Genomic DNA, 23,381 nt, shown 5'->3' on the forward strand with positions numbered 1-23,381 from the left:
TGTGATGAGGCAAATATTAAATAATCACATTAATGAATATATAAAGATAAATCAAGAAAACCAAGAAAGGAACATGGTTTTATGAGAGTGTATCTCTAACAGCTACAATGGAGGATCAGTGTAAGCTTCCCTAGCAAAAGGACTCCTGATCTGAATATGAAGGATAAAGAAGAGCCAAGTAGATATAAAGGTGTGTGTATGTAAGAGAGGATGAATATGGATCAGGGGAGACAAGGAATGCTCTCCATAATGAAATCACTATATGCAAAGTGTTTGGCCCATGTCTTCTTTTTATGCCTCATAGTTGTCATTCTCAACTCTCAGTACTGTACTTCTCTGAGAGCACCAAAATGACTCATATGTACTTCAGCTCTAGAACATATGCTGCTTCCACTGCTTGGAATGTCCTTCCTTTACGTCTGCTCTCTGATTATATATAGACTTCCTAGTTTATAAGACCCAGTTTAAGTATTACTTTCTCTAGGAAGTCAGATCTGCCTCCTTTCACTTCATCAGTCACGCATTTCCTCTTTTCTTTTTCCAGTGTACCTTGAAATAACTCTAATGATAGCTTCTTAATGTATTTGTAGTGAATTACTTGTCTCATGGGAATCCCTAGCTGTGGCCACATAATAACTGTTGAATGAATACTTAATATACGAAGTGTTACAATGTTCAGTAAATGAATGAGTATGGATCTCAGGATGCTTTTTATAAAGACGAAGACATGAATGGACAAATAAACAATTTCCCTCTTATTTTCTAACACAAAATGTTGTTTTTTAAATGCTTTCCATTCTCTGCTGATCCATGTATATCTTTTCTTTCAAAGCTTGACCCAACATTTAAAAAATGTTTACAAAGACTGCTTTAATTCTGTTTAGCTTAGATTAAATCAGGATAAGCACTGGACTGTGAACCACAAGGTCAGGGGTTTGACCCCACCAGCTACTTTACAGGAGAAAGATGAAGATTTCTATTACTGCAAAGATTTACCGCCTTGGAAATCCTACATAGTGTAGCTATGAGTCAGAATCAACTTGACAGTACTTAACAACGCCTAGCTCATGTTGTTGTTACTAAGTACCACTGAGTTGGAGCTGATTCAGTTTCTGAGGAGTGGCTGGCGGGTCTGAATTCCTGACCTTGCAGCTAGCAGTTCAGTGCTTATCCTACAGTGCCATATCAGGACTCTAAATATTTGTTGAAAGAATAAATAAATAAATGTGGCATTTCCATAAACGTAGGTGGGGAATTTGCAAATTGACTTGTACTCACTGGTATTGTGCTTTGTAAGTTTTCTTAAAAATATTTTATGTTGTTGTTGTTAAGTGCCATTGAGTCGGTACTGACTCATAGTGACCCTGTATAGGGGTTTCTGAGGAATGGCTGATGAGCTTGAACAGCCGACCTTGAGGTTCAAAGCAACCTTGCAGTCCAGTGTATTAACCCTCTGCACCACACCAGGATTTCATAATCATTTTATAAATGTGTGTATTTTATCTCTTCAGCTACTGTATGAGCTCTTTAGAGACAGGAACCACTTTCTTTATTTCACTTCTTGAAAGCCTTTCCTGTTTGCTCTCTTTTTCCTGTCTATCCACACGTGCACATGTATACACACTCAAAATGTTTTTAGATCAGTGCTCTGCACAGAGGCTCTAAATAAATGTCAGAAATAACGAGAGGCTGGAGATCACCTGGCATAGTACAGGGACAAGCCTTGTACAGAGTCCATGGAGATTAGTATCTGAAAGAGCCCTTAAGTTATTCTAAGAACCATCAGAAAAGATGTTCTGGGAAAGAACATGCACTTACTTGAACTATATTTTTCAATTTGCTCTTAACATTTCCATCTATTAACGAGTAGCCATTTGTGACTTGTCTTTATAGCTATATGTCTGGCCTTATCAGGAAGGTTCAGTGAACCAACGACATGCATATGAGTGCATCTCAAAATTTAAGGTACATAAATATCATTTATATTGTTTCATTTAAGGAGCTCTGGTTGCATAGTGGTTACGAATTGGGCTGTGAACCGCAAGATCAGTAGTTTGAAACTACCAGCTGTTCCACCGGAGAAAGATGAGGCTTTCTGCTCCCATAAAGAAACCCTGTACAGGGTCGCTATGAGTTGGAACCGACTTCACCGCACTTAACAACAACAAACATCATTTGGTGAGCTTATTAAAATACAGAGTCTGATTCAGTAGGTCTGGACTAGGGTCTGAGATTTTACATTTCTAACAAGCTGATGCTGCAGGCTCAGAGATTAAACTTTTTAGAAAGCACTATAAGATTGAAAGGAGCTCTGGTAGCGTACTGGTTATGAATTGGGCTGCTAATCTCATGGTCAGCAGTTTGAAACTACCAGCTGTTCTGTGGGAGAAAGATGAGGTTTCTCCTCCAGTAAAGATTTACAGCCTTGGAAACCCTGTATATGGTCATTATGAGTCGGAGCCGGCTCCACAGCACATCACAACAACAACAACAACATAAGACTGAAATGATATAGATAAGTTCAGACAAAAAGAAAACATAATGGATAAAACAACCACTGAACTACCACCAGAGACTTGATTTTACATCTTTAACACCAAGGTCCACTATTTATTATAAAAACAGGGAAACTATTATCAATCTATCTAACTTGCTGGTATCTACTTTACAGTATCTATAAAAGAGACAGGCTTAAAACAGAAGTTGCCATTTTCAGGATGAATTCTAAAAGCTTGACTGAGAAGGAGAAAAAGTGGACAGATGATGTCAAATGAACCTAAAAATCTTGACAAGAATTAAACTAAGTAAGTCACAATATGTCATTAAAATGATGAGGAGATTCAAAGGATTTCTGTAAAGGCTTAAAATTTCCGTCCCCACCCCCCTGAATTTTGACATATCTACTAATAAGCTTTCTTTTCTGGTTTATAACTGTAGAATTTAATTTGAAGGAAATGATAAAAGCAGTATAAGCCAAATTCTAACATTATAATTTTAGAGTTCATAAAACTTAGTGTTAAACTCTAAAGCTGCTCCCAAATTCTCCCTTTAATGCTCAGAAAGTACTTTTAGTCTTGCTCACTTCTTTACTTGAAGAGTCCTGGTTATATTACTTGTCATAAAACTGTTATAATTAAGTAACTATTCCTTGTGGCTATGTTTTCTTATTTCTTATAAAAATGGGCTTTTAACAGAAAATTTTTTCTTCAAGCCATCTGCTATAGAATTATCCTTCATTTTCATTTTCTAGCCATATGTGACTTCTCTTTAAGCCTCTGAAACACTTTAAAGTATTCATTTATTTTCAATAATCAATAATCCCATCATTTTCATGTAGAGCTTTTGAGATAGAATGACTTTCAGAAGGCCCTAGGAAATATCTTTGACAGAAGAGACAGGGAACAACAATTTGTCTGATTATGGAACTATGCTGCCAAGATGGATGACAGGTACAGGGTCATAGTATTTATATATATTAAGAGTTCTGGTGTGTCAATGTGGGTTAATGCACTGGACTGCAAGGTCAGTTTAAACCACTAGGTCGGGAGTTCAAACTCACCAGCCGCTCCTTGGAAACCCTATACAGGGTCGCTCTCTGAGTCGGAATTGACTCAATGGCACTTAACAACAATTGCTTCTTATGTAAAGCAGAGAGCTAGGAGTAGGAACGTTGAGTGAGGAAGCAGTTTATATTCTAAACCTTCACTTTCTGAGCCTTGGTGGTGGTGGTTATGTGCCATGGAGTCAGTTCTGACTCATAGCAACCCTGTACAGGGTTTCTGAGAATGTAAATCTTTACAGGAGCCAAAAGCCTCATCTTTCTCCAACGGAACAGCTGGTAGTTTTGAACTGCTGACCTTGTGGTTCGCAGCCCGATTCGTACCCACTACGCTACAAGAGCTAACCTCAAGGTCGGCAGTTCAACCCCACCAGCCGCTCTCGGAAACTCAATATAGGGTTGCTATGAGTTGGAACAGATTCAACAACTCTTCAATAACAACCACACCACCACCACCATCATCTTCCAGAGGAAAATTCCCACTTATTTTTAGTAATGGGAAAGGAAGTATAGTAACTTTTCTTTGTTCTTGTTATTAAGTGCTGTCAAGTCGGTTCTGAATCATGTAACCCGTATTGGGTTTTCAAGTAGTATATGGTGGGTTTGAATTGCTGACTTTGTGGTTGGCAGTTCAGTGTTTATCCTACAATGCCACAGTAGGTCTCCAAAATTTCCTTATGTAGATTATTTTAAGGATTTCAAATTAGCTAAAATTGTTGTTAGGTGCCATCAAGTTGGTTCCCATTCACAGTGACACTATGCACAACAGAATGAAACATTGCCTGTCCTGTGCCATCCTCACAAATGTTGTTTGAGTCCATTGTTGTTGCCACTGTGTCAATCCATTTTATTGGAGATCTTTCTCTTTTATGCTGACGTTCCACTTAACAAACATGATGTCCTTCCCCATGTGTTGGTTCCCCATAACAGCATGCTGAAAGTATGAAAGACAAAGATCATCATCCTCACTTATAAGAAGCATTGTGGCTGTATTTCTTTGAACACAAATTTGTTTGTTCTTCTGAAAGTCCATGGTACTTTCAATATTCTTTGCCAATACCATAATTCAAATGCACTGATTCTGTTATGCACTGTCCAACTTTCACATGCATATGTGGTTATTGAAAATACCATGGCTTGGGTCAGGCACACCTTAGTCCTCAAACTGACATCTTTGCTCTTGAACACTTTAAAAAAGTCTTTTGTAGTAGTAAATTTGCCTTATGCAGTATGTTGTTTGGTTCCTTGACTGCTGAGTGTTGATAGTGGATCCAAGCAAAATGAAGTCTTATGCAATGCCAATCCTTACTCCGTTTATCATGATGTTATTTATAAGGTCCAGCTGTGAGTAGTTTTGTTTCATTATATTGAGGTGCAATCCATACTGAAGGCTGCGATTTTTGATCTTCATCAGTATTTCAAGTCCTCTTCACTCCAGCAAGTAAGGTTGTGTTATTTGCATATCACAGGTTGTTAATGATTCTTCCTCCAATCCTGATACCACATTCTTCTTCATATAATCCATCTTCTTGGATTATTTGCTCAGTATACAGATTGAATAAGTCTGATAAAGCACACAACCCTGGTGTATACCTTTCCTGATTTTAAACCATTCAGTGACCCTTTGTTCTGTTTGAACAACTGCCTCTTGGTTTATGTACAGGTTCCTCATGAACATAATTAAGTGTTCTGGAATACCCATTCTTCGCAATATTATTCATAATTTGTTATGATCCACACAACAGAAGCCTTTGAATAGTCAATAAAAAACAAGTAAACACCTTTTTGGAATCCTTTGCCTTTAGCCATCCATCTGATGTCAGTAATGGTATCTCTCATTCCACATCCTTTTCTGAATCCAGCTTCCAATTTTGGCAGTTCCCTGTAGATGTACTGCTGTTTTTCAATGATCTTCAGCAAAATTTTACTTGAATATGATATTAATGATTTCCATATTCTGTTGAGTCACCTCTCTTTGAAATGGGCACAAACATGGATCTTTTCTAATCAGTTGGCTAGTAGCTGCATTCCAAATTTCTTAACACAGACAAGTGAGCGCCACCAGTGTTGAAACATTTCAATTTACATTCATTCCATCAATTCCTGAAGTCTTGTTTTCCCCAATGTCTTCAGTGCAGCTTGAACTGATCATATGCTACCTCTTGAAATGGTTGAACACTGACCAATTCTTTTAGGTACAGTGACTGCTTTTAAAGCTTCTTGAGTCATTCAGTATTTTGCCTACTATTTCAAGTAGAGGCTTGATTTTTCTCCTCCAGTTCTTTCAGCTTGAGAAATGTTGAGTGTGTTCTTCCCTTTTAGTTTTCTAACTCCAAGTCTTTGCACATTTCATTATAACACTTTATATTTTGTCTTCTTGCACTGCCCTTTGAAATTTTCTTGTTCAACTTTTCTACTCCCTCATTTCTTTCAGTTCCTTTAGCTTCTCTATGCTCAAGAAGAACTCCAATCAGAAGTATAACCAGGATGCTCCTTAGAAACCAAGATGGTCAGACTTTGTCTCTCATATTTCGATATATTATAAGGAGGGACCAGTCCCTGAAGAAGAACATCATGCTTGGTAAAGTGGAGGGTCAGAGAAAAAGAGGGAGACTCCCAGTGAGATAGATTGGCACAGTGGCAGCAACAATGAGCTCAAGTGTAGCTGGAGAATGTACAGGACCCAGTGGTATCTCGTTCTGTTGTACACGGGGTAGCTATGTGTTGACATAACTTGATGGCACCTAGTAACAACCAGCTGCTCCTTGGAAACCCTACACAGGGTCGCTATGGGTTGGAATTGACTCGATGGCACTTTATCAACAATAAAATACAACAACAAAGTCTCAGCAGCAAATTTTAGTGTCTCTTCTGATACCCATTTTTGATGTTTTCTTTCTTTCCTGTGTTTTTAATGATGTTTTACTTTTTTCATGTATGATGGTCTTGATGTCATTTCATAACCTGTCTCATCTTCAGTCATTGGTATCTAATGTATCAAAACTGTTCTTAAAATGGTCTCTGGATTTAGGTGGGAACTATTCAAGGTCATATTTTGACTCCATGGACTTGTTTTAATTTACTTCAGAGCTTCAGTCTGAACTTGCATATAAGTAATTTAGAGTCTGTTCCACAGTTGTCTCATGGCTTTGTTTTGGCTGATGTAGTCAGTTTGATTCCTGTGTATTCCATCTGGTGAGGTCCATGTGTAAAGGCACCTTTTATATTGTTGAAAAAAGGTATTTGCAATGAATAAGTCATTGGTCTTGCAAAATCCTATCATGTGATCTCTTGTATCATTTCTTTCACCAAAGCCATATTTTCCAACTACTAATCTTTCTTCTTTGTTTCCAACTTTTATATTGCAATTACTAGTAATTATCAATGCATCTTGATTGCATGGCTGATCAATTTCAGACAGAAGAAATTGGCAGAATTCTTCTATTTCAACATCACTGGTTTTAAAGGTATTAATTGGTCTTCTTTGTAGGCATAAGGATGTTATCCTATTATAGACAGTATTGTATTTTAAGATAGATCTTGAGATGCCCTTTTTGAGGATGAATAAAACACCATTCCTCTTCAGTTTGTCAGTCCTATCATAGTTAACCGTATAATTGTCAGATTAAAAATGGCCAATACCAGTCTGTTGCAGTTCATTAATGCCTAGGATATCTATCTTTATGCCCATTTCATTAGTGGCATTTCCAATTTTCCTAGATTCATATTTCATACATTCCATGTTCCAATTATTAATGAATATTTTCAGCTGTTTATTCTAAATTTGAGTTGCACCCCATCACAAATTAAGGCCTCCAAAGCTTTTCTCTATCGATGTAATTGAGGTCTACTATACTTTAAGGAAGCAGTTCTTCCTCATCTTATTTTGAATGCCTTCTAACATCAGGGGCTCATCTTCTAGCACTATATTGGACAATATTCTGGTGCATAATATTTTCATTTTCTGGGATTGTATCTGACAATGTTTTGTTGCTATTAATAGGGTTTTCAGTGACTAACCCTTCAGAAGTAGTCCACCTTTCCTTCTTCCTAGTCTGTTTTAGTCTGGAAGTTCTGTTGATACAATGTGATATGGGTAATTTTTAAATATTCTTTTTTGTTTTCTACAAGCTTCAAAAAGTTTGTGTAAAAATGGAATTATAAGGTAAGAGAATTTTCCCAAGAACTTTTTTGAAGCTCCCTCATATTTCATGTAGCATGTAAAAGGGAAAAAATAATTAAATTCACCTTATACAAATGGCAGGGGTTTTTCCTTGCAGAATTGTATAATACACATAATTCTTAAAGTCAATTCCTGGTTTGATCAAAATATTCCAATTCTTAAAAGTGATTCCAAGAGATAAGTTCTGAAGAGATAAGCCTTTCAAATGGAAATTTTTGCAGGAAAGCTGAACTTAGGATTCTAAGATATTTTTGCCTTTACTACATTTAAAGACTATAAAGCAATGGGAGCCCATATTTCTAAGGGAGGGAATGAAGACATAAAGAAGACAATGAGCTTCTTCAGTGAGAAGAGAGAAACAAATCTTTAAGAACATAGAAAATAAAAATAGTATACTAATTCTAATAGGAATTATGCAATTTTCATTTTCTTTTTTCTGATTTTATTTCTCAAATTCATTTCTTTCTGATTGCAGTTTGGGGTTTATTATACATAGGTCTTCCTGTTGGATCACCACTTGATTCCTGTTTTATTTTTTTAAACATGTATTCTTTCTTATTCTATTAAAAAAACTGTTCCTATATAATATATATGTTATATAGAAACAATTTTTTACATATATATGCATATATACATATATACACGCACATAGAGCTTGTTCTTTAATCACTTAATTATTGTCTTGAGGTTTCAACCCACATACCTTAAAGCAAATGGTCCTCCAACTGCTTTGGAGTTTTATCCCATATGTTTCTGAAGGATATTGGCTAATGCTTAGTGATCCAGAGCAAGTTAGCAACCTCTTTACACCTAGAGGGTTAGCAATGCTCACAGGTGCCACTGGTTATTACTGGAAGGCCTAAGGCAAAGGTAGAGGAGAAGAAAAAAAAGGAAGAATAAAGGGGATGGGGAGAAAGGAACAGGAGTCAAGGAAGAGATGGGTGGAGAGAAGGAGGCACAGGCAGTCGAGAATGGTAGAGAGCCACAACAGATTGCTGTAAGGATACTCTTTACCAAAACACAGAAGAGACTAGTGAATGCACTAATCTGCAAAGAAATGAGAACCACTGTAATTCTGAATATGGTAAAAAGGACTTTCAGGATTCATAGAGTTTGTCTTCCTAAATTACAGACAAGGGTGGAAAGATGTAACTGAAAAATTCAGCAAGATTTTAAGCTACTATTAGCCCATGCCTCTTTGTCCAGTGATGAGTTTTGCTGCCTCAGTTATGTCAATATATAGACACACCAGTTGTTCTTGTTTTGAGACTTAACCATATTGACAATGCTTATCTACTGTATATCTAAGCAAAGTAGCTGCATTCAACAAGAAAGAAATTATGTGAATCAGCTATAATCTATTTTTTATACTATGTCGTTTTAGACATTTTTGTGTGAAATAACTAAAAATACCACTATTCCAAAACAAAAAAAAATAAGATACTGAATGGTAATTTTCAACAGAAGCAGAAAGGTTCTATTATGGCTCATGTGGACTAACTGTCTTTTTTGGCAATAAGAAAAGCTCAGAGAAACACAGCCTCTTTTTATTGAGCTGTTAGTACCTCATGCAAAAATCACAGAACAGCATTCTGTTTGAGAGTAATTCTGCCTTAAATGATTTATTTTCTTACCCTCTTCTGGTTTATGATATAAAAATGTAAAAAGTCGATTTTTTGTCATTTGGCTGTTTCATCTGCTGTAGTTGTTTGCTATACTCTGGAAGTAAGACTTCTTTGTCATTTTATAGTAACAGGATAAACATGCAGTCCTGGTGTGGTGCTGTAGAATAAGCACTAGACTGCAAGGTTGGCAGTTCGAACATACCAGCCATTCCTTGGAAACCCCATATAAGGTTGCTATGACTTGGAACCGACTTGATGGCATTTAACAACAACAAGACAAACACTGGATGTTAACTGCAAGGTTGACAGTTCAAACCTACCAGCTGCTCTCAGAAAGCCTCTATAGGGTTGGTATGAGTCAAAACCAACTCGATGACCCACAACAAAAACAACAACATGACTATGAGGGCCCCTGGTGGTGTGGGCTAAGCATTGGATTGCTAACTGTAGGATTGGTGGTTCAAACCCACTGGCTACTCCAAGGAAGAAAGATACGGCTGTTCCTGCTAAGATCTAGTGTTAGAAAACCCACAGAGCAGTTCTAGCCTGTCTTATACACTGTCGCTAAGTGTTGGCATTGACTTGATGACAGTGAATTTAATTTTGAGTCCATATAACTACAAATTATAAGATCAAAACAGAATTTACTTTTTAGCAGAAAGTAAATTCTTAATAAGAAATAAATAAGACTTAAAATTAAGAAGAAGCTATCAGGAGAATAAAACAATTTTCTCTTTGGACAGTATTCATTATAATAAACACTGCAGAAGAAATACAATAGGGGAAAAACAACAAACATTGGAGATTGGTTATTTATACTTTGGCTTTACCAATTTCAGAAGTATTCTAATCTAGTGAGATCAAATGCTTAGCTGAATATAGTTCAACCAAGATAGCTTTCCTGAGAAAAAATACGCTAGTAGAAATTACAATAATGAAGTAGCTCTCCTATCATTTATTTCACAAAGAATGTTGTTAAGTACTGTCAAGTTGGTTCCAACTCAGAGACCCTGCATAGGGTTTCTGAGGCTACAAATCTTCATGGGAGCAGAAAGCTTCATCTTTCTCCATGGAGCAGCTAGTGGGCTATACTCATGGAACTTGTGGCTCACAGTCCAGTTCTTAGTGTATGATAATAATAATTCACACAAGTGTTATTCTTTTACAATAATAATAAATAATAGTAATATTAGGTATGTAATTAAACAAGGGGAGTCCTGATGATGCGCTATTGGATTAGGGAATAATGGGATAATAGTATAATACACTAGACTACAAGGCTGATTTGAACCACAAGGAGACATGGTGAGGTTGATGGTTCAAATTCACCAGTCACTCTGCAAGAGAAAAATTAGCCTGTTCCTGTAAATATTTATAGTCTGGGGAACCCCATAGAGCAGTTCTACTCTATCCAACAGGATCACTAGACTTGGGATTGACTCAGTGACAGTGGGGTATTATTAAACATTTAAAAAATAATTAGTGCTATTTGTGTGTGTGTATGTACCAGGTACTTCACTATGGCTTTATATGGCCTCATTTAATCTTCACAGCATCATGTTGGATAAATACTGTTAATTAGAGAAGAGAAAACTCAGACTCAAAAAGTTTAAGCTTAAGTTACAAAACTTGCACTGATGCTAGAACCCAGATCACTGTGGCTTTGCTCAAAGCCCTTAACTTTAATCATTTGTAAACTATCTGCAATGACAACAGCAACAAAAAAAAAAACTTTTAAGAGACGGTGATGGAATGAATGTATTCAATAACAAAAATGAGGAAATTATTTTAATGGCTTTTGTTGTTGTTGATGTTAAGTGCAGTCCAGTTGGTTTCTGATTCATAGCGACCCTGTACAGGTTTCCAAGGAGCAGCTGGTGGGTTTGAACTACCGATCTTGTGGTTCAAATTGACTTTGTGGCTGAGTGCTTATTCTACAGTGCTACACCAGGACTCCATTTTAATGGCAAGATGTATTCAAAAAACAAACAAACCACAAACCACCCAGTAAAAGGTTCCATCACTGACCGTTATAGAGGAACTGACCTACCTTAACAGGTTTGATAAACAGAAAATATTATTAGGCATTTCTTTAGCTATATCAGCCTTAAATTAATAACCAATATTAGTGTCTAAAGGAACCCAAGTCCTGGCATGGAACTGTACGATAAGCACTGGAAGGCTGGTGGTTCAAATCCACCAACCACTCCCTGGAGACCCTATACAGGGGCACTATGAATTGGAACTGACTTGACAGCACTCAACAGCAACAACAACAATAAGGGACCTCTGGTAGGATAAGCACTTTACTGCTAACCACAAGATTGGCAGTTCAAACCCACCAGCTGCTCCATGGGAGACAGATAAGGCTTTCTGCTCTCATAAAAACTTAACCCTAAACAGGAACGCTATACTCAATGGCAGTTGGTTTTTGGTATTAATGTCTAAGCAATTCAATTGCATTTTCATTTTGGACTCTTAGATAGAATTTTAGGCAGGCAAATGCTACTTAGTATTTGCTTTTTTAAGCTTTAAACAATCTCAGGCAAGTCTAAGGGCTCGAGTTGTCATTACCATCAGGGGCTCTAGAGTTTTGAAAGATGGCACCTTCCAGGTAATTAGGTATTTCCCTTCTGACTGATTGCATGCAGTTCTTTACAGATGCTTGAGTTTAAAGCAGGAGAACAGATAACTTCACTATGTCCTTGTGTTGGGAATTTGCTCTTAGACCAAGTAAATGTTTTCATTCAGAAAGCATTTGGAAACCCTCCTGACCAAGACTGTTTACTACCTGGCATGTGTAGGGGTAGAGGGGTAAATTACAGTATAGTATCTTTATTTCATTCTATTTTCCATGAACTTTTTGAAGTTCCCTAGCATTTATTTGTACGCAAGAATTTTTGTGTAACCTGGTACTTCCACTAAAAAAGTTTTAGTTAAGGTTAAGTCAGAATATACATAGGTATATATTAATGTGGTTATCTGTGAGTGGATTTGTTCTGATGATCAAAGGGGGAACAGATTCCACAACTGCTGAGTGCCTGAGCTGAAGCAAAGGGCTGGAAATATACAGTGTGAGTCTGATGATATTCAAGAAAACAGAAACACTTACCTCGGACAGCATAGCCATCTTTTACTGATGCTGGGAAGGGGGGTAAATTATCTTTTGCATATACATCTTGAGCAAGGACTCGGCCCATTCCATCTGAAAGAAAAGGAAATAAAATGAAAATGTGAATATTGGGAGCAACTGGGTAAACAGTCAGTCCCAAACAAGATGGGTTTGTGTACTTGTCTGACAGCTTGTAACTGGGCTCAGTTACATGTCCAGAATTCTGTCTTAAGTAGTAGGAAACAGAAGGAAGAAATGCACCCTGGTGCCTGATGTAAAAGGCTTGTTGTTATTAAGTGTCATTGAGTTGCTTCCAGCCCATAGTGACTCTGTATAGGGTTTCCGACCTTGCAGTTCAAAGCAACTTTACAGTCCAGCACCACACCAGAACTTCATTTATAAAAGCTTAGACTCAATCAATTCTTATTACTGCTTGCAGAGATTAACTGAATTTGACTAGCTACATATCCACATATTAAAAAAATACCTAGTCTTGGTGTGATGCTACAGGATAAGCACTGGATTGCTAACCACAAAATTAGTGGTTCAAATGACCAGCTACTCCTCAGAAACCCTACACAGTGTAACTATGAGTCGGAACCCACTTGTAAGCACTTAACAATGACAATATTATAAACTGTCCCTGTGTCATTAATTCTTTAACAACCCATATATGATTTGCTTTAAAATGAAAGGCAATTCTTAACCATTTTCATATGTATTGACCTGATCATTTCACTTCTAGAAACATACCTAAGAAATGAATAAGTATTTATGTATGTTTAACTCAAGTTGCTTATAATAGTGAAAAAGAGAGAGGAAAACAAAACAAAAAACCTACCACCAAAAGATCAATAATACAAGGATTCAAATAATGTTCTATCCTTTTGATAAAATATTATTCAGGCTAAAGTAATAATCATGACGAATATCCACTCTTTATAAATATTACTTTTGATGGGTTTAAAATTACTCCAAAATCACTGCTGTTGAGTTGACTCCAGCTCATAGCACCCCTACAGGCCAGAGCACAGCTGCTCCCGAGGGTGTCTGAGACTGGAGATCTCAATCAAAGCAGACACACCCATCTTTCTCCCTCAGAATGCCTGGTGGGTTTGAACTGCCTACCTTAAATTTCACAGCCTGATGCTTAACCCATTGCACCATATGACATCCTTCACGTTAAAAATTTACAAAATTGCATACGTAGTATGTAATCTCAGGCTGAAGCTGAAGAAAATTAAAACTAAAATATGACCTTGAACATAATCCTACCTGAACTTAGAGTTCATCTCAAGAACAGATTTGATGCATTAATCTGTTGTGAGTTGTGAGAAGGCATCATACAGGAAGAAAGCAAAAGGTCACTAAGTAGACAAAAAAGAAAGAAAAGACCAGAATAGATGTCAGAAGAGACTCTGAAACATGTTCTCCAGCATAGAGATGCTGAAGCAAAGAGAGAAATGAGGAGATAAAAGAGCTGAACTGAAAATTTCAAGAGCAGCTTGAGAAGACTAACTCAAATATTACAATGAAATGTGCAAAGATCTTTAGTTAGAAAACCAAAAGGGAAGAACACCTTCAGCATTTCTCACGCTGAGAGAACTGATGAAAAAATTCAAGCCTCACCTTGCAATACTGAAGGAGTCTTTGGACAAAATATTAAATGGTACAGAACACACCAAAAGAAGATGAAAAGAATACACAGAGTCACTGTACCAAAAAGAAATGCTCGATGTTCAACCATTTCAAGAGGTAGCATATGATCAAGAGCCAGAAAGTCCAAGCTGAACTGAAGGCATTGGCGAAGAACAAGGCACTGGGAACTGATGGAATACAAATTGAAATCTTTCAACAAAGTGAGGTGGCACTGGAGGCACTCACTCATCAATACCAAGAAATCTGGAAGACAACTACCTGGCCAAATTGAAAAAGATCCATATTTGTGTCCATTTCAAAAAGAGGTGACCCAATGGAATGCAGAAAGCATCAGAAAATATTATTAATACCACATATAAGAAAAATTTTCTAAAGATAATTTAAAAATGGCTGCAATGGTACATTGACAGAGAACTGCAAGAGGTTCGAGCCAGATTAAAATTAAGACGTGGAATGAGGGATATCACATGGATCTTGGCTGAAAGCAGAGAATTTCAGAAAGATGTTTACCTGTGCTTTATCGACTATGGAAAGACTGTGTGGATCATGACAAGCTATGGAGAACACTGTGGAGAATGAGTATTCCAGAACACTTAATTGTGCTCATGAGGAACCTATACATAGACCAAGAGGCAGTTGTTCAAACAGAGCAACGGGACAATGAGTGGTTTAAAATCAGGAAAGGTGTGTGCCACTGTTGTATTCTTTCACCATACTTATTCAGTCTATCTGCTGAGCAACTCATTTGAGAAACTGGATCATATGAAGAAGAGCGTGGCATCAGTTGCACAAGTGGAGAAAGACTCATTAAAAACCTGTGATATGTAAATGATACAATCCTGCTTGCTGAAAGCAAAGAGGACTTAAAATACTTACTGATGAATATCAAAGACCACAGTCTTTGGTATGGGTTGCACCTCAATGTAAAGAAAACAAAAATCCTTACTACTGAACCAATAAATAATATTACGATAAATGGAGAAAAGATGGAAGCTGTCAATGTTATTGCTCAGCATAACCATCAACACATATGGCAGCAGTCAAGAAATCAAATGACATATTGCATTAGTCAAATCTGCTGCATAAGACCTCTTTAAAGTTTTGAAGAGCAAATATGTCTGTTTAAGAACTAAGATACAACCGACCCAAGCCGTAGTATTTTCAATAACCTCATATGCATGTGAAAGTTAGACAATGAGTAAGAAAGACCCTAGAAACATTCATGCATTTGAGTTGTTGGAGAAGAATATTAAAAGTACCATGGACTGCCTGAAGAGCAAACAAATATGTGTTGGAAGAAGTATAACTAGAATGCTCCTTGGAAGTCAAGATGGCCAAACTTCATCTCTCATATTTTGGACATATCAGGAGGGACCAGTGCTTGGAGAAGGACATTATGCTTGATAAAGTGAATGGTCAGTGGGAAGAAGAAGACCCCCAATTAGATGAGTTGGCACAGTAGCAGAAGCAATGGGCTTAAGCACAGCAGCAATTGTGAGGCTGGCACAAGACTGGGCAGTGCTTCATTCTGTTGTACATAGGGTTGTTATGGGTTAGAAATGACGTGGCATCTATCAACAACAAGTTAAGATGTATGTGCATATGTTGATAGAAAGAGACAAGAAGAAACATGAAAATAAAAAGCATTCAACAACCACTACTATCTATTTCCAAATGTTTCTCATCATTCCAACTGAATACCACTGAAGCAAAAATTCCCCATTTCTTTCTCTCCTCAACCCCTGGGGATCAATAATAAATTCTGGACTCTATGCATTTGCCTACTTCAGATATTCCATGTAAGTGAGTTCATACAATATTTGCCATTTGTGTCTGTCTTATTTTACTTAGCATGTTTCAAGGTGCACCTGTGCTGTAGCATGTAATAGAACTTCAATTTTTTTCAGGCAGTTCCAAGGCCTGCCATCCTTCCAATGGAAAGTCTAGGTCTATCATCAATCAGCTCATATGCGTAGTTACTCTATCCTGCTTCTGGACATGTGCCAAAATGGTCAATTGTTTCTTGGACATCTTCAATAATTAGGTCTTCAATAATTAAATGAATGTATGTTGATGTTTTATTGAGGTTTCTGATTGCCTTCAGGTGTATGTGATCAGGAGATGGGCTTCCCTTTTCAATTTTCTTATTATTACTCAACTAGAGTAACTGTAGCAGGTGTTGGCTGTCTATCTGGTGTATAGTAGCTGGTAGAGGCTCTTGCCTTGATGGTGGGATTTTACAGGGTGTGATTGCAGGTTGGCTATATTACCACAATTGCTGTCTCTTCTTGGGTAATGTCAGGATAGAAAGAGCACCCTGAAGGTAAAAAGGGGACCAAAAAACAAAACAATGACAAGAAAAACAAATTTGGTACTATAGTCTATAATCGCATAAAAGGAAAAAAAAAATCTGTAGCAATAAATGAGTAAGGCTTTAACGCTCTTTTCCCGGCTGGCTGGGGCCGTTCTGGGAGACTGCTCCGTTTTGAACAGTTCCTGGTGACCCCTTTCACTTCTGCAAGTCTGGGCAGATCCGTGGGCATGCATAATGCGTAATAGAACCCTCTGGGGGTGGGCAGTCCATATGCTCAGGCACCCCCTCTAGTCACCAGAGTGGAGGTGTGCAGACAGTGACAGACCAAAGAACAGAGAAAGGAGAGAAAAAAAGGAATGTCCACATTTTTATCTCTGAAGATCAGCAGAAGTCTGCAGTCAGACACTTCTCTGGCCCTTCACCCGCTCTGTCACGCCCAAGGTGGCTGCTTCAGGAGCTGGCTGGCTGCCGTGGATCAGAAAATAGTGTTTCTTGTGTCTGCTACAAATTCCACTGGCTGTAAGCCTTCAAACTTTCTAAATTTTCCTTTATGTGTAGTTCAGAGTTCTGGGACCATCCCCTGAACTGCTTCAGCCGGTATTCTGTGCTATTTGTTGCAGAGCTTTGCACCACACAGCTCAGTAATATGCCATTAAGCCCCACCTTCTAGAACTTCAATTTTTTATGGCTAAATAATATTCCATTGTATTGCTATACTACATCCTGTTTGTCCATTCATCTACTGATGGACACTTGGTTTGTTTCCACTTTTGGGCTATTATGAATAATGCTGAAATGAATATTGATATACATATTTTTATTTGCCTACTTTTAAGTCTTTTTGTTTATACACCTTGGAGGAGAACTGCTGAGACCTATCGTTCTCTGTTTAACTTCCTGATAAATTGTGAAACTGTTTCCCACAGTGTGTGGTATGTACCATTCAACCCGTAATGAAGTGTTTCAATTTCTCTACATCCTTGTCAATCCTTGTTACTTTCCATTTTTCTGATAATAAGCATACCAGGGGTGTGCAGAAGTATCTGATTTGCATTTTCCTAATGACCAATAGCATTGAGTTATCTTTTAAAATGCTTATTGGCCATTTGTATATGCTATTTGGAGTCTTGGTATGGCATGATAACATGCTAGACCACAACGCGGGTTTGAACTGCAAGGTTGGTGGTTCAAACTCACCAGCCTCTCCTCAGAAACTTATACAGAGTCCCTATGAGTTGGAACTGACTTGACAGCACTTAACAACAACAATAAAAACATATGCTATTTGGAGAGATATCTATCCAAGTCCTCGGCTGTTGCAGACCATGTAAGACTAATCAGAGGTTCGAGGCCCACTAGGGCCGAGTGTAACAAATGAGGCCACTGGCAGTTAATGGCAAATTGCTTTCATATTAATATTCAGGTATATATATTAAATTAATACACTGGAGCCTTTGAAAATCCACAGATAAATGTGATATTTTCCTAAAGCCAAGACTAAAGGTTGCAAGGTTAAACCTTTCTCCAAAGGATTAACTAAAAATATCTTAGCTACTTCTTGGTTCTTTGTTCTATAGACAAAGAACCCATCCTCCCTAATCCCTTTTCCAGGTGCAGCCCATTCACCTGGGCGTCTCCTGTAGAACTCTCAACTTCCCCCAACTGACCTCAGGGGCTATAGATATGTTAATTGGGCCTGAGAATCCAAGTTGCTGGCCTGGGATTCGAACCAGTGAAGTACAATGTAAAGTTACCTGATTGTCTGGAAAATTACTGATGTTAGCTGTATCCTGTTTTAGTCCCTCCCAGCTTGGTGTGAAACTCCTCCCCTAAATAAAACAGAGGCCCGAGCCTCCCCAGGCGTGCATTACTGGTTGGCAGGCATGGAGTAAAGATCAGTGCATTACTGGTTGGAAGGCATCCATTAAAGATTGCAGGGCAGTGAGTCGCTGCCTGCAGAGGCCATGATGCCTGTAGTCCCAAGCCTGCCCACCAGTGGTGTATCCACCCTGGCTTTGGGGTGCCTCATTGTCTCCCTTCTTCTGTTTCTCTGTGTATTCTTGGCAGGCATAGAGTAAAGATCAGTGCATTACTGGTTGGAAGGCATCCATTAAAGATTGCAGGGCAGTGAGTCGCTGCCTGCAGAGGCCATGATGCCTGTAGTCCCAAGCCTGCCCACCAGTGGTGTATCCACCCTGGCTTTGGGGTGCCTCATTGTCTCCCTTCTTCTGTTTCTCTGTGTATCCTTTCGCTATCCCTATCGCCGCTGGATCTCCCCTCCTCGTGAACCAAACACACATGACAACTATGTCGGGGCCAGACCCCGGCACTCGGCCCATGTCTGTCTTTAGTTTGCTGAGTTGTGTTTCTTTATGTACTTTGGACATTAAATCTTTATCAAATACCTGGATTGTCAATATTTCTCCCATTATTTTAATTGCCCTTTCACTTTTTTGATAAAGTCCTTTGATGCACAAAGTTTTTACTTCTGATGAATTACATTATTGTCTTTCTTTTGTTGCCTGTATTTTTGGCGTGTCATATCTAAGGACCCATTGTCAAAAACAATGTTCTGAAGCTTTATCCCTGCTTTCTTCTAAGATGTTTGTGGTTTTAAAAATGGACAGTTTTTAAGTTAATTTTTATATGTGCTATGAAGTTTGGGCCCAACTTCATTCTTCTGCATGTGGATATCCAGTTGTTCCTGTACCATCTGTTGAAGAGGCTATTCTTTCTGATTTTCCTGCCAAGAATGGTGTTGGCAGGGTTTGTTTTTGACTATGATGAAGGTTGTACATATCTGTGAATATGCTAAAAAGGAAAACAACCTTAGACTGTACACTTAAAATGGGTGAATTAGATAGTATGTAAATTGTATATCAATAAAGCTGTTGCTATGTTTTCTTTAATGGCAAGGACAAGAGTTTTTTTTGAAGAACAATATTTCTCTCATCTCAACATAAGACAACATTTACCTATATATTTAATATGTTTAGAATAATTAAGTCAGATGTATAGCACACATATACCATCTGATCTTTACAGACCTTCAAACATCATGGTAAAACAATAAAATATTTCACTTGGAAAAAAGAACTGCTCAATTCTTATATTTTTTAATATAAATTCTATAACACACATAACCACCACTTGTCTATCAATCAGCTGATGTACTGTGGTGACTTGTGATACTGAAAGCTATGCCACTAGTATTTTAAATGCCAGCAGGGTCAACCATTGTTGACAGGTATAAGTGGAGCTTCCTAAGACAGACTAGGAAGAAGAAAAGTCAGACCATTTCTCAAGGATTAGCCACTGAAAACCTTATAAACAGCAGGAAAATAATGTCAGATATAATGCTAAAACATAGGTCTCTCAGATTGGAAGCTGCTCAAAATACAACTGGGGAAGAGCTTCCTCTTCAATGTAGAGTTGATCTGAATGACATGGACGGAACAAAGCTTTTGAGACCTTCTTTATTGATGGGGCACAACTTAAAATGAAAAGAAACAGCTGCAAATATCCATAATAATTAGAACATGGAATGTATGAACTAGGAATCTAGGAATATTGATAGTCATTAAAAATGAAATGAAACACATAAAGATCAACATCCTAGGCATTAAAGAAAAGACTGAAACTATCAAAGAGTTCATTTTGCTTGGATCCACAATCAATGCTCGTGGAAGCAGCAAAAAAATCAAATGATGCATTGTACTGGCCAAAACTGCTGCAAAAAGACCTCTTCCGAGTTTTAGAGAACAAAGAGATCACTTTGAGGATTAAGGTGCACCTGACCCAAGCCATGGTATTTTGCATGTGAAAGTTGGAGAATGAATAAGGAAGACTGAAGAAGAATGAATACATCTGAAGACCCTCAATGAGATGAATTGACACAGTGATAGTAACAATGGGCTTAAATACAATAATTGTGAAAATGGTGCAGGACTGGGCAGTGTTTTGTTCTGTTGTGCATAGGGTTGCTATGAGTAGGAACTAACTCGATGGAACCTAACAACAACAACAACATATATAACTCATTAAGGTTATTAATATAAATTTTAAAACATATGTAAATGGTCAACTTCTAATTTTGAACTCATATTGTCAAAAATATAGTGGTTTCTATCTTTAAGATGATTTAGATCCCAACTAGATTTGCTATGTCTTTGAAGTTGATATCAAGTAACTTAATAGAGTTTAACTATTATAAGTACATCTACAGGGAAATTCAAGCTGGATTCAAAAGAGGATATGAGATGAGGAATATCATTGCTGATATCAGATGGATCATGGCTGAAAGGAGAGAATACCAGAAAGATGTCTACTTATGCTTTATTGAATCTGCAAAGGCTTTCACCATCTTTGCTTGTAGATCATGACAAGACATGGATAACACTGCAAAGAAACTGTACATAGACCAAGAGGCAGTCATTCAAACAGAAGAAGGGAATACTTAATGGTTTAAAATCAGAAAAGATGAGCACTAGCATTGTATCCTTTCATCATACTTATTTAATTTGTATACTCAGCAAATAATCTGAGAAGCTGGATTATATGAAGAGTGTGACATCAGGATTGGTGGAAGACTCATTAAAAATCTGCAATATGCAGAAGATACAATTTTGCTTACGGGAAGCAAAGAGGACCTAAAATACTTACTGATGAAAATCAAAGACCACAGCCTTCAGTATGGATTGCACCCCAATAAAAAATCTTCATAACTGGACCAAGTAAATTAAAGCACAATAAATAGGAATAAATGTCGAACACTTTATTTTGCTTGGATCCACAATCAACATTCATGGAGGCAGCAGTCAAGAAATGAAATGCATACTATACTAGGCAAATCTGCTGTACAAGACTTCATTAAAGTGTTCAAGAGCAAAAATACCCAAGTCATGGTATTTCTCAATCACCTTATATGCATGTGAAAGTTGGACAATGAATAAGGAAGACTACAGAAGAATTGATGCTTTTGCATTATGGTGTTGAAGACTATTAAAGGGACCACGGACTTCCAGAAGAACAAACAAATGTGTTGTAAGAAATACAGCCAGAATGTGTCTTAGAAGCCAGAATGGCATGACTTTGTCACTCACACTTTGGACTTGTTATTAGGAAGGACCAGTCATTGGAAAAGGAAGGCTATCACGCTTGGTAAAACAGAGGGTCAGCAAAAAAAGAATACCCCAGTGAGATGGAATGGTACAGTGGCAGCAGCAAGGGGCTTAACTGCAACAGCAAAAGTAAGGATGATGTAGGACAGGGCATGGTTGTTCTTTTGTGCAGAGGGTTACTGTGTGTTGGAGCCAACTCCAGAACAAATCTCTTCAGAGTGAAAAAAACAAACACCATGGATTACTTTCAGTTTTGGTTAAAACCTGAAGAGAGAGATATGCTGGAAAGAAATAATCAACTACTTAGAAAATGATAAGGTCTCCCAGTTGGCAGCAGAGATACGAAAGAACTGAAGGAATATGTCAGTTATACCTCTTCCACACAAACCACTATAACCACATCTCTTAGTAAGGTTTAGGACCAAACAGTGGGGGTCTGATCAGATGACCCATTGGGGAACTTAAAGGTATGTTAGTAGTAATACAAATACTTCTCTACATGCAACAATTGTTGGCTTCCATGGTAATGGTGGTGTGCCATAGAGTCATTTCCAACTCACTGTCTAGGGTTTCCAACCCTGTATAGGGTTTCTGAGGCCATAAATCTTTAAGGGAATAGAAAGCCTCATCTTTCTTCTGTGGAATGGCAGGTAGATTCAAACTGTTGACTTTGCAGTTAGCAGTCCAACATGTAACCCACAAAGCCACCAGGGATCCTTCTGCTTACGTGTGTGTATGTGTTAAGTGCCACTGAGGTGGTCAATCTCATAGGAACCCTATATAGGATTTCCAAGGACTGGTTAGTAGGTTTGAATTACTAACATTGTGGTTAGTAATCTAGTGCTTATTCTACAGTGCCCCCCCTATATATATCATATACGATATATATGTATGGGTGTGAAATATTTTACACATACAGGGGCTTTAAAAGTTTGTGAAACAAAAATGAAATATTTCCATGAAATTTTTGAAGCCCTCTTAGGTGTGCATATATGAAGGTACTTACAAAAGTTTATGGAAAAATTCCATTATCTTTTCATTCCACTTTTCATGAACTTTCTGAAGCCCCCACATGTATGTACACACACACTTACATCAACACACACAGATATATATATATATATCACACATTTAGATGGATGCTAAACCATTTCTTCACTCAGCCGAAGTATTAGTGTTGAATACATTTTGGGTACGCAATTTTAAAAAAGGAGCCCCAGTCTCCAAAGATAAATGGGAAGTAGGCACAAATGATTTCTCAACAGAAAATTATGACCATTTTAAGTTTACCATTTGGTAGAAAACAGTGACTTATTAAAGCTGTGAGAACCAAAGGGCTATGGAAAGATGTAATTTCAAGAAAACATGAGCAAAATTCCTTTTTCCAGTTGACAGTTCCAATGAGATGCCCATTTATAATAAGCAAAAGATGGTTTCCCCAATATGTAATTTATATGACTAATATTCCTGCTTAGAAACATGTGGTGGTGGGAGTTTGTCGCTCTTTACAGATTGCAGTGAATTATTTTATTTTACGGAAAGTTAGGCTTTATGCCAAGAAGCTATGGACTTGCTTTCAGAGTATGAGGAAATAATGTCCATTCTGTTTTATTCCCCCACTCCACTATATACTAAAAGCTCTGTGAAATAAATCTTCAGTTTTCATGAGGAGCATAAAACAACATGCATTTCCTGGATTGTGTAGACTGTCAGAAATTTTAGAGGCAAGACTATGCATCACTGGAGCTCCTGGACCACATATACAAACAAGGGATCTTCAAGAAGGGGAAAGAAGGAATGAGAGGAAAG

General features: G+C 37.7%; 1 protein-coding gene across 1 annotated transcript in view; it reads right to left on the bottom strand.

Annotated features, from left to right (window-relative positions):
* LOC102813504 (gephyrin-like) overlaps positions 1-23,381 on the bottom strand; it is a 750,251-nt gene that overhangs the window by 162,286 nt on the left and 564,584 nt on the right. Inside the window, exon 12 of the mRNA XM_006873064.1 lies at positions 12,480-12,572. Within this exon, the coding sequence (XP_006873126.1) occupies positions 12,480-12,572 (93 nt within the window). The remainder of the gene's footprint in view (positions 1-12,479; positions 12,573-23,381) is intronic.

Source organism: Chrysochloris asiatica, unplaced genomic scaffold, assembly GCF_000296735.1.
Source record: "Chrysochloris asiatica unplaced genomic scaffold, ChrAsi1.0 scaffold00221, whole genome shotgun sequence".
Lineage (NCBI taxonomy): Eukaryota > Metazoa > Chordata > Mammalia > Afrosoricida > Chrysochloridae > Chrysochloris > Chrysochloris asiatica.